Here is a 12,888-nt window from a genome sequence, read left to right on the forward strand (position 1 = left end):
CAAGAATTTGAACTTGCTACCCTGGCTGCTACAGTGGTGTGGCTTCTTTCCCAGCTATAATGGTAAATTGGTGTCCCAAGTTATTTTGGCTAAGTTTGATGCCCATATGTAATCTCTTAAAAATGAGCTAGCTCTCAAAATAGGCATTATCATGCCCACGATTAGTTCTGCTTATGTCAGTGAGAACATTTGGGACCTAGGTAAAGACCTCACCCCCAAGCACCCCTCTCCCCTGGTCCATTCCAGATCTCCCCACCACCTGCAGCCTACCACTAAGGGGATGGGGAATGGTGAATTGCTTCTTGTTGGCACGAACAGGAAGAAGACTCTGCTTCTGCCCCAGGCTCTCCTTCCGCTGTGCTTTTCTCTGTTGTACCATGTGTTCTAGCTTCTTCAGCCTTTCTTGTGAGCGAGAAATGAACTGAGGTTTATGGACTTCCAGAGCTTCCTAATTGGAACAAAGAAAATATTTTTAAAAGAAATGATACCAAAAGCCAGTACAGCTATCTGATTTAGCCAATAGAAGCCAATCAAAAGCAGGACATTCAGAAACTAAAAGCTTCATACAAAATAGTTCACCACTTTTCCCCATGACCTTGTGTAAAAATGAGAACAGACATGCTGATGGCAAAGGTGCTGATGGTCAATTCTGGCCAGTAACAAAGGCCCTGCTTCACAGCATCAAGCAGTAATATGAGGCCATAAATGAAAAAGGCAAACATTTGACCAGTTATTCCCATTGGACAGATGCAGACACTGAGGCTCACAGGACCTCAGTAGATCACATGGTGACTGTCAGCTGTTAGAGTCATACTTTACACTCATTGCCTATCATTCTCTTGACTTCTTTTTCTCTGACGGTCCACAGTCAAGTTGTTTCCCTTCCTGGAGGATCACCCATAGCTACCCCCAAGAGTCAAGTTCCATCTATCCCTGAAAACCCTGACTAGATCGATCTCCCCTGTCCAGCCTTATCACTGTAGGACTTTATAGATCATCTCATGGAAGAGCAATTCAGATGTCTATCTCCATGCTATGCTGGGAAAGCTCCTGGAAAGCATGCGCACATGATGCTACTGTATGGTTTCTCATGATCACAGACACTTCCCTGAGCTTTGCACACACCGAGTACTCAGCAAAGGCTCACTGAGTATGCTGCCACACTGGCAGTGCTCCTCTACCTCATTCCCCAGGGCGAGCACTGTGGGCTCCATCTATGTTTCCACCTCTTCTGCTGTGTCAGGAAAGGAGTCTCTAACCAAGCGCCTAACACTAGCTACCTGGTACCACAGCCCCCAATCAACAGGTACACTGAAGTTTCATGGGAAGCCCAGGCCTGGAAAGACAGCTCCTGAGAATGCCCTGCTCATCAGGTGTGGATGCCGTGTAGCTTCAAGGAAATTCCTGGAGGTTCACAATGCTTAGGGGCACCATGTACACTTCAGGTAGCTTCACAGAGCACCCCCTCAAGGATGTAGGAATTGGCCATTGGAGCCATCTTCATATTCCCAGGGAGACTCACAACATACCAAGTGACTTCTAAGATTGTGGCTGGCTGGGCAATACACTGTAGTGGGGCTTCTCTGAGGTTCTTTTTTCTCCTATTCTTTATAACTTAAAAAATTGTTCATATTTCTCTTATAACCATGGAAGGTACCAAACAAATTTTTCCATTTCCTTCAACTCATGGCCATATGATTTTGTTAACTTTCACAGTCTTTCAAAGGCTCAGTGTGTTGATCTAAAGTCAATCTAGGGGGTCTCCTGCATGCAAAGGATCTTTCAGTGATCAAAGGTAGTGATGCCTATTCAGTGAGCTATGAAGCCTTTGGGCACCTGCCATTGCTACAATCACGTTCACTGTTTATAGTATTTGATCTTCATTTTCACCAGGTAGAGTCAATATCATCATCTCCTTTACTTGAATGGTGAAACAGACTCAGAAAGGTTGGAGAACCTGCCAGGGTCACACAGCCACTAGGAAGGGAACCCAGTTTCTAGTCTCAGAGGCAGAAATGAGGCTGTACATCTCTTCCCCATACTGCAGAAATGGCCCCCTTTTGCTGGGAATCAAGCTGGAAAGCTAAGTAGGCCTTACCTGCAAGGTCAAGGGGTTTGCAGGGGTTTCCTGAGGATGAGGACTGTCTTCTGACAAACCAGGGGCTTCCGGTCCCTTGAGAAGGGTTGGTGAGGGAGATGCTGGTGAGACCTCAGGAGGAGTGGTGGAATTCTCACTCTTCTTACATTCCTTTATTTTTACAACCAAGTCACAGCATGTATAATCTCCTAAAAGAAAAGATTTAGCATTCCATTTAGAGGGCACTGAGTGATTTTTGCCTGGCTCTTCAACACCATTAGACACATGAGACAATTTTGAAAATAGAAACACCAGCGGGTTATTAATGGGCCTCGTTAAGCTGACAAGATCGTGCCTGATCGCAGCCCCTCCTGGCTGCCCTGGTCACAGGGAGGAACCCTCACAGTCAGCCACACTTCACGATTGGATAATTATGCCATGGAGGTATTTCCTTAGCTTCTGTTGCTTACAATGCCTTTGCTGAAAATGAACAGAAACTTCTATGCTCTGTTTCATATTAAGTGTGTCCTGTACAATTACTACAGTTGGGTTGTTTTGGGACAGCATATTAATCTGTCTCATGTTTGCTACACTAATGATATAAGGACGGGGGATGGCATTCAATTATTTATCTCTCCCCTTAATTTGCCCGAGTCTGCTACTGGCTTTACATAAATAATTGGGATGATTTCTCTCTCAGAACTGGCTTTGGCCTCTCCCTGGGGCCATTTTGATTTCCTTTCTGGAAAAGGTCAGGAAATGAGTTGATTCCTCAGCACTTAAGGCAGTAGAAGGGAGATCAGAAAGAATTCACTGGCCACTTCCTGACCAGTGCCTCAGCCCGGAAAGTAAGGATAAATCCTTTGGTCTATCCTTAACTCACATTTCCCATTTGAATACCCTTATTCTCCCCTCTACACTTTCCCCAGCCCAACTACAGCCTCACCAAACCCTCCAGCTCTGTCCCAGCACAGTCTTCTTTATCTCTTCTGCATTCCTGCCCTGACAAATCTTTAGTTCTGCTGCCCAGTGACCTTCCATCTCCAAACTTAGCTCCACCCTTTAGGGCACTGTGTCCCTTCCAAAAGACACAATCTGTGCCTGACTCTCTCATCCTTCTGAAGAGAAACACCCTTCAACCACTCAACAGCATGAGTCACGAGTGGGGTCATAATATGTTGTTTTAACCCCGTAAACCTGTGCCTCTCTCAAGGACTGGACCACATTATGCTCCATGGTGCCAGCCACATGCCTCAAAGAGCTGGGAAAGCTGAAGTGGCCATCAGAAGGCTCATCTGACCATAGGATGCAGCTCATCTGAATCTTCTGTCATTGTCATGGTTCATGCCTAAATCCTCTCTGGCTGGACCAGCTATCCTATCTCTAGGAAACATCAATCAGTGTCTCTAGTTCTGACAAGCCCAAGCTGACCAGACTCTGTGTGACTTCCTCAAGGTGAATGTTCCACTGCCACCTGTCACTGTCATTCTCTACCAAGATCACACTACTTAGACATTCTCATGTCATTCTCTTAGATACCACCAAGCATCAGCTCTTGCTCCTTCTGGAGGATTTCCCTGTTGACCCACCACCTCTTTAGGTATGACTGCTAACCCAAGTGAGACCATATTTAATTATCAACCCAGATTACCCATTAGCCTTCAAACCCCACCTTAACAAATCAATTCTCCCTCCCACCACACTGTTTCCTGTTTCTTGTGAACATTTCTTATAGCTCAATGGGAATTCCTCTCCACCATCTACCATTACCAGAATCAGTAACCCAAAGGCAGCCTTAATTCTCCCATCTTCCCATCTTCTTCACTTCCACAACAAGGATCTTCCCATTAAATCCAAAACATCTATAGCCTCCTATCCAGTGATTGTCCACTCTCCTCTCTTGCTTGGGCTGAGAGCTGTCAGCCATCTGTCTATCATGTTACTTATGGGACAGTGTCCTTCAGAGCAAACCTCATGGCCTTTAGTCAGACCCAGCACTGGTTTTAGAAGACCCTCCCAACTTGAAACCATAGGTAGCTTGGTGTGGTCCCTCACAGCAGAACCCCCTGCCTTATGTTCTGGTCCCTGGTTCCCCAAATTAGCCATGTGTTTTCCATTCCTTTGATTTGTGTGTGCCCCTCGTCAGCCTGCAATGCTCTTTGCTCTCAGCCTGATTTTTAAACCTTTAATCACATTTCAGTTTCCTGCTCAGAATCTTTTATAAGGGGAAGATACCTCTTTCAGGCTCTCTCAGAGTGCTAGACCACCCTCAGTTTCCTAGGAGCCCACAGAGTAGTGATGCCCACTGTGTCCTATACTAGGCTGAGAGCCTAGAGGGTGGGAGCCTGATCATAATATACAGCTCGGAGTCGATGTTTAATAATTGCTTCCATAATGGACTGAATGAGAAGCTAGGGATTAACAAGGTCCAAGAGACACTTTCATACATTATCATTATCGTTTTAACCTTTACAACACAACACCATATGATTCTGTATTGTTCTTTCTGTCCTTCTCCATAATACTTTGGGAAAATTCTTAGAGTGATAGAAAATCTAAACTATCCCTCTGAGGACCATAGACCACTTGCATTTTTCCCTTCTTCTTAGACATCACCACCCACTGACTATCCACTGCACTATCCAGAAATGGTGAGCAGAATTATTTCCAGAGAAATGATGCCTGCATTCTACTTGGTTCCCTTGCCTGATAGGTTGCGATTGGGCCTGCCTCATGGGTACCGTGGGACTAGTGTGCTCATATCAAGTGTCAGCAACATGTGGGGCCATGCCACTCGGCCATGTGCCTGCTAGTCCGTCACAGGAGTACTTGATCAGCCTGATGGGCCTGCTGCTGCACCGACTTCTTAGTCTTTCCTGAGCTAAGGACAGAAAACACTGTGCTCCAGGGCAGTCCCTTGCCTTACTGGTACCAGCCTTAAACCCAGTAGAACTGGAGACTTTGACCCACATGGGGCTGCCTTCTGGCTGCTTGTGAGGTCCAAATGTCCCATTATGTGAGCTGTTTCTGCTCCCTCTCTTCTCTGATATCTCAATAAGGTGAGCCTGTGGACCACAGGCTTGGGTGCCCATGAGGACCTTGCCCCATTTTCCACAAGATAATTAAGTAAGAATTCTCTTGTCTACCTCCTTACCTTTGGGGAGCTCTGTTTCTATTTGAGCACCACTGTCTTCTTGTGTAAAGGTGCATGAATCTTTAAAAGGACAGAGGAACCCAGGCAAAGCAACTCTGGGTCTCAGGAGGCTTGGAGGTCGTCTCTCTGTGAGCTTAGAAAGGTCACTAGATGGACAGCCATCATTTTGGGAACTGTCCTCGTCAGGAAGGAACCATTTAATGGGCTTCTGTTTCACTGGAGGAGCGGATAGAGTCACTGGTGCTTCTCCTTGCTGCTTCTTGTTGCTTCCAGAAAATACTTTTGTTTCTACTAAAGATAAAATGAGAATTGTGCTCAAAGTGTCTACCAAGCCCATGCCAAATGTGCTGATGTCTATTGCCCATGCTGCTGTCCTGGAAACAAGCTAGTGGGGTTAGAGCAGCACCTCCATGGATCTGAGACGTGGATATGCCCATGCGTTCCCAAACATTCACTGTATCATCATCCTTGTTCTTGTAAGTCTGCCCTTGAAGTCTGCTTAAGAGTTCCATTTATACATTCTGCTATCACATGCTCAGCAGAGTTCTTGGGAACCCATGTTCCATGTCCTAGAGTTACCCACGGACTCAATAATTTAGCAGCCTACTCACGCCAGAGTACCTGGACTCAGACCCTTCCTCCAACTCTTTAAGCTAGCCAGTCTCATCTATAAAACTTCAGGTGATATAATAATATAATGAATTAGTAATTATTAAATATAATTAATTTATTATATCAATTAGTTTCATGTAATATGTAGATACATTGTAATTCTTAAAATTATATCTTATAATTGGGTGACATTATTTCTATAAATTACAGATATTAAAACTGAATAATATAGTAAAATAATAATGCAATACAGTGTCAAGCACAGTATTTGATACCCAGTAAACATTTTAGAAATGTTAGCTAGTATTATTGTAGAAATACTGGTGCCAAATAACATACCATAGTAATATGGAGTTAGGAAACAACTTATCAGATCACTGTGCATAGCTCTAATGAAACAATGGATTGATCTATAGATGTGTGCAAAACATTGTTGTTTCCATATTGTGGAAGGTCTAGAAACTATCTTATGTCATCAGTGGGGAACTAGTTTAGAAGTACCTCCATGCTTTGTAGCAGTTTGAAAATGAGGTAAGTGCTCTTGCGCAGATGTAGAATAAGATCTAAGGAATATTGTCAAGTGAATATAGTAAAACATCAGACAGTATATTGGGTTTGCTTTTCTAAAAAAGCGAATGGTTCTGTATACCAAATATCTCTGGAGGGCCCCAGAGGTAGGAAACCAGGCTGCATTGGGAGAGGACAAGACAGGAACAGGAGTGGAAGAGAAACTTTTTCTACACCATCATATATATGTGTTGATGTTTTAAATCTTTTCCCTTTTAGCATACTCTAAATGTTTTAAAGCGTTATTTATTTTAACTAAGGCCACGACCCTTCACCAGTTCCCCCTATCCCATATTGACACTCTTAAGGGGAATGGCCCTACCTGGGGAGGGAGCCATTGCTGCCAGGAGAATGTATCCTAATCTTCCTGTGTGTTGGGCCAAAAACAACAAAAAAACAAACAAAAAACCCTGAGACTTTCTGGATTAGTTTGAAAAGACGTATTTTCTCAAAGGTCTTCTACCCAAAAAGAAATGTTCCCAGCCACCTACTCTGATTAACAACACTGACCTCCCAACAACCTGTCAGTGTCTACAGTCTGTTTCAGCCCCTGTATCCACAAGTCTCCAATGTCCCAGCCAATGAGAACAGCTGAGTGTGGGTGACAGTGGGCTGTACAGCTGTGATAAGAACAACAGATTTTAGGGTACAGCCCCCTATCCTCAGCACTTTTTTAGGATCCAGCCCAGGTAATTCTTGGATTTGGCAACTCTAAATTTCCTGGTTTACTGGGGGGATAACTCAGCTTCCCATGTTCCTCAGGATGAACTATAGGTAAGCTTCCTACCACAGCTCAGGGTTTGACACGGAAAGTGCTGAACTGGCAGCTTTTCTATTCGCCCTTGCCATTTAGAGAGAGAATTTATTAACTATCATAAGGTTGTATTTTATAAATTACATAGAAAAATCTTCCTAAAATTTATCTCAAATATCATGAATCGTGTTTAAGTGAAAAATATTATAAGCAGAAGAACTCCAAAAAGTAGACTTTTATATTATTTTCATTAGACACTCTCTTAAAGAATAAAAAAAAAAACTACTTATTAATGATGTCAACCTTAGTCTGTCATGTAATATGGACTTGTCCTGGTGAAAAATTATTTAAATTAACCTATTTATAGATTCATAGAGATTAATCAATCTTTTCATACATCTATGAGCTATCAATCTTCTTACCTATTGTCTACCAATTCATCTACCTCCTATTGCTTGGATCACAAATATCCATCCCCCAGGGGCCCTTCTATTAAAGCATTAGTCCCCAGCTTGGTGCTCTTTGGAGGTGGTACAACCTTTATGAGATGGGCCAAGTGGAAGGTTTTCTGGTCATTGGAGCATACCCTTAGAGGGGCAAATTGGGCACCACCCACTCTTCTTCCTCTCTCTCATCCTAGCCATGAAATGAATGATTTTGCGATACCATGTGCTTCTGCCAACAGGTACTTCCTGCCCTCTTCCCCTCTGGAGACCTAAAAGCAATGGATCTTCCCAATCATGGACTAAAACTTCCAAAATGGCGAGCCAAAAGAGACCTTTTATCTTTATAAGTTGATTATCTCAGGTATTTGTCATAGCAATAAAAATCTGGCTAATATGCTATACCTGGTTTGATGTAAATTATTATGGGGTTATTAACGGGATAATTAAATTATTATGATTCAGTGACTCAGATGTTTCACTTGTGACTTGAAAGAGTTAAGAGCACTCCAGAAAATAGAATGTAGATAGTGTACAACTACAGGACAAGAGAAAAGTATGCTGGCAAAGAGCATTTCAGATAATTCATTGATTTGTTCTCTTTTTGTGGCTACTGAAATTTAGAATCATTGGCCATAAACATATCTGTAAGCAGCCTTGGCAGGACATGGCAGCACAGTCTTGTACTCCCATATGCAATGGGATGCAGGTTGGACTTTAAGGTTCTTCATTCATGCTCTTAATTTCAAAAGGCCTCTGCCCACTGAAGACCTATTGCCACTTCAGATTCTGCCTACATTCAGAGAAGCATGAAAGTGAAGCATTCTCTGCCAGGGACATCTATTACTTGGACTGAAGTTCAATATCTTCTCTCTGAGTCTGGCAGATGGAGGGGCTGGGGCATCACAAATTTCCTCTAAATAGTAATAACCTCATATTCCTTTTTTAAAAACATGTGATATTCCATAACTTAACTATCCAACAAACTTGTCTATCCCAGAATTGAGCTGTGTACTAGAAAGTGAGGAAAAATATTCTTCCCAGAAGAATTATTTCTATTAATTTCATATCTTTAACTTATAAGTAAAGACTCTTGGATCATTATACAGTGCCAGTTCTGCTTCTCTCAAGCTCACTGTCATTGTGAGATGCACTGTATTTACAATTGAAAGACATTAAAGAAAGCATTCAGCAAGCCACCTCCTAAGTGAAGGGGCAAAACTCTCCCTGAGCTTCAGACATCATCTCTGAGCCCTTCTTGGATGTCCACCCATGTGCCACCGAATACAGTTCCACACCTGAACTGTGTGTTACTTCATTCACTGATTTTGGTCTATAATTTTCCCACCTATGCAAGTTCCCTAACCAACATCATATGTTCTTAGTATCAAAATACTGAAAAGCAATCACGAAGCCAGGTAAAGACACAAAATGTCATTGTGTCTTTTAGACAAAGGCTTCTCAAAGACAGTTCAGCCAATTTCAGAGATTATAGGGTATGATTCTGGGGAAGACAGTAGTAGCAAGTCATGTCCTGAACACAAAGGGCTGACCTGAGGTGGTCAGGCATGTGTCTGACTAAAGAGGAGGGTCAGAGAAGTGGACTTGAATTTGAAAGGACCTCCTCAAAGCTTGTGTGTTGGGAGGATTGGTCCTGAACAGCCATGTTCAGAGGTATAGACCTTAGATGAATTGATAATGAGGGCTCTCACATCATAAATGGATAAATGCCTTGATAGATTCATAACTTAATTGGCTCTTGGGAAGTGGTAGAAACTTAATAAACTAGGTCCTTGCGGGCTTGTGCTTGATGCACACCCTCTGTCTCTACTGCTACCTGGCCATGATGAAGTGAGCAGCTTTACTTTTCAGTGTAAATGTGCTCCCTATTAGAATGTTCTGCCCCTCCACAAGTCCAGAAATAACAGCCAATGATTGTGGACTAAAACATCTTAACCTTTCAGCCCAAATACATTTTTTCTTCTTTAGAGGGATTTTCTCATGCCTTTCATCAGAGCAAAGGGAAATTTGCTAACACAGATCTGAACCTTGCCATGGACTGGTTGAGCAGGATGTTGTCTATGGTAAAATGTGGGTCCCAAGCTGAGCCAAGTAAAAGGGCAAGGGCAGCAGAGAGAGAGGATCTCAGCAATATATCATCTAGATCAGCTGAGGAAAGATCCAAATCTGGACCGGAAGTGGGATAATATCAGCCCATGCAGGTCCCTAGGACAATATGAGAACAAGGTGCCCTTTTCTCAAGACACTTTACTCATGTTAACTAGAGTCATAATAAGCCAATTTGATAGAAAAGGATATTTTACTTATTCTTTCCAAATATTAAGGAGACATACAGAACTTTGTTGCTCTTAGATGAGCCTTTCTTGAACCACTCTCTTCAGGGGCACAGTTCTGGCAACTGTGACACTTGGGTTTAAGGCACACAACTAGAAAATATCCCACAGTGGCTGAAACGGACCTGCACAGCAGCAGGACCCTGTTAGTCAAATCTCAAGAGCAACATTACCATGAAAAGTGACCCACATGCTCACAAGACAGCTGTCTGGGACACTCAGTTCAAAGCACGTTAATAACATGTAGGTCTCACTTTGGAATCATTTATATATACATTGGTTTAAATTGTGTTAAATGTATTTTGGTGTCAGAGATGAAAAACCTCAGCTCTCCAGAACATTCACCCTGCTAGAGAAGGATGGTTTCTGTGGGTTTGGGGCTCAATTTGAAAAAAATCCCACCTTCTTTATAACAGACTGCAACAAACCAATCAATCAAAGAGACACTGCTGAACAAGGTGGACCTCCTTCTTTGAATTCAAGACACGTTTTCCCCATAGTTTTATGTCTCTGGTGGTACTGCTCTTCCTCCAATCCTAAAAGCTATATGTTAAAAATACAGTAGCCGAAGCTTGTGTTGATGTCTCTGGGCCATTATATAAACATCGATTTCTAAACTCAGCTGCCTGGTGGGCCTTAGGGTCTCCTAAAGATCTTAGGACTATTTGCTGCTGCCATAAGTAACCTCCATCTGCCCTCCATTCCCAGAACCTCTTAAAACTCTCTGTCTGCTTTCTTTATTAAGCTTTCCTACCTCACATTCCTCTCTCCCATGGGTCCTTCTCCAGACAACCCATAACTGCAGTATCTGACTGGAAACCAAATAAGGGAGCTTGAAGCAGCGAGGTGTTGGTCAGACAGATGCCCATTCTGAACAGCGTCGGTGAGATAATAGAGGACTCACAGATGATCTCTTTCTAGGCAAGACTTTTCTGTCCCTTCTTTCGGTATTGGGACATGAGAAGCTGCTGCACGGGGACAAGCAGTTCAGTTTTCTGCATGATGAATGCTAATTCATGGACACAGAAGCCACCAAAGAGGAAAGAAAAGAAAAGCAGGACCAATGGGTGCTCAGTAAGTGCACAATTTCCCTAAGTAAGTATCATTTGCTTTATTCTCTTTTCAAAGAGGAGAGAGAGAGAGAGAGAGAGAGAGAGAGAGAGAGAGAGAGAGAGAGAGACCAGCCTGGAGGATAGTTTTTCTGCCTTTTTACTGGTTGAGGCCTCACCTTTTGCCTGCAGACTAAAACAATTGCCTCATGTGGAAGTGCATCTCCATTTGCTACCATTGTATGCCATCCCAGACTTCTGTTTAAAATCAACCAATAATTGTTTCAGCATATTTCTGTTCAATTTCTATAGAGCAACACTGCAGCCCAGGAGAGCAGTAAAGAAGAGGAGGAGGAGGCAGACAGCAAATGGGAGACACACTTCCAAACAGAGAGGATATGAACAGTAAGCTGGTTTACCCACACAGGCCCAAAGATGATTCACACAGCACTGGGAAGAAAAAAGACAAAGAAATGAGAGCGACAAGGGGATGAGCCCACGTGCAGATCAGCTGGAAAGGATGGAGTGGTGTCCAAAGACACAGCACACAATAAGCAAGGCCTTCCCTTGCAGGAAATGAGACTTCCTGCAGATGCCAGCCCTTCCCAGACAGTGCATAGTTTTCTTCTGCTATAAACAGCAATCATTACGAGCTCTTCTTAAAGGAGAAGGAAAGGGAAAGGGTTTGACTATCAAGAAATCAGACTGCCTTGTAAAAAGTGATAGCAGTCACTTGTGATCTATGAAAAGAGATTCCTTCTCTGGAAGCCAGGACAGACAGTCTGGAAGGGAAGGCTGCTGTTCAGATGTCAGTGTGGCGTCAGGACACAAATGTGCAGGGCTAGTCATCAGAGACATGCTATGCATTGAGAGAAAAAGGAAAATCCTCACATATTCACTGCTATGGTACAAGGGTCATGTTTCAACATAATACGTGGAGCATTGTGTAGCTCTCATCTACAGTAATATGTCGCTGCTGCAAAGGAGAAATACATTTAATCTGCTCCCTCCCCACTAAGAATATCCAACAAGGATACCGGATAACTACCCAGTGCTGTTTTTGCAATTATGTCATAATTTTAGAGGTTTTCAGAATGATGATCAAAATCTTAAAACATACAAAAAGCACCTAGAAAGCAGAAATCACTCATACATACGTGCATGCACACACACACACCCATGTATCTGTTTCCTAGTAACAGGATGACCTCAATTACTTTGGAAAAGATGATAAAGAGACACAAGCTCTGGTTAACTATTAAGACTATCGTTTCAGGCCTTCCATACAGGAATAGTCCCAGATTATTGATTTTTCCCATAACTCTTCATCCCAAAGCATGATTCAGATCCCAAAGCACATAGAAAAAGAACATTTTAAACACTGGTCACAATTGAAGTAATCAGTAAATTTTTATGAAGACTTTTTTTTTATTAAAACAGCTTTTTCTAAATTATAAAAGGCATAAATGATCCCTGTCAAAAAAAAAACCCCTCAGAACTATAGAAAAGTATACTGACAATCTGACACTCCCCTAAAATGTTCATAGTACTTGTCTTGGAGAGTTAGAGCATATTTCTAGTGCATTAATACATGACTTCTCTTTTTTTGTGATACTGAGCTATCTCACCAGCCATTCTGTATTCTAAGACAGGGTCTTGCTGAGTTGCTAAATAACCTGGGCTGGGCTTGAAGTTGTGATCCTCTTGATTCACCCTCCCAAAGTATGAGGCTCACAGACATGTGCCATGACACCTGGATAATATACCAGGCAGTTCTTTCCTTGTCACTGTGGATATAGCTTGCAAGAGAACAAGACGCTTTTCACTTCCAGTAGGACATAAATTCCAGGATCATCAAAATGGGGCTACAGGTAAGAG

The 12,888-nt window shown here is 42.7% G+C and overlaps 1 protein-coding gene across 9 annotated transcripts in view; it reads right to left on the bottom strand.

The window, feature by feature from the left end:
* CUNH10orf90 (chromosome unknown C10orf90 homolog) overlaps positions 1 to 12,888 on the bottom strand; it is a 223,588-nt gene that overhangs the window by 25,197 nt on the left and 185,503 nt on the right. For 6 of the 9 annotated variants that reach the window (XM_063244922.1, XM_063244921.1, XM_063244923.1 and 3 more), the window contains 3 exons: positions 5,232 to 5,522; positions 2,099 to 2,286; positions 271 to 448 (listed from right to left, as the gene is read on the bottom strand). The exons of 1 other annotated variant lie outside the window; for it this stretch is intronic. In XM_063244922.1, coding sequence (XP_063100992.1) covers positions 271 to 448; positions 2,099 to 2,286; positions 5,232 to 5,522 — 657 coding nt within the window. The remainder of the gene's footprint in view (positions 1 to 270; positions 449 to 2,098; positions 2,287 to 5,231; positions 5,523 to 12,888) is intronic. 2 more of the 9 variants (XM_063244928.1, XM_063244925.1) reach the window with 2 other exon arrangements.

The sequence above is a fragment of the Cavia porcellus genome, unplaced genomic scaffold (genome assembly GCF_034190915.1).
Source record: "Cavia porcellus strain 051 isolate PalLab524CR breed Dunkin Hartley unplaced genomic scaffold, mCavPor4.1 scaffold_2, whole genome shotgun sequence".
Taxonomy (NCBI): domain Eukaryota; kingdom Metazoa; phylum Chordata; class Mammalia; order Rodentia; family Caviidae; genus Cavia; species Cavia porcellus.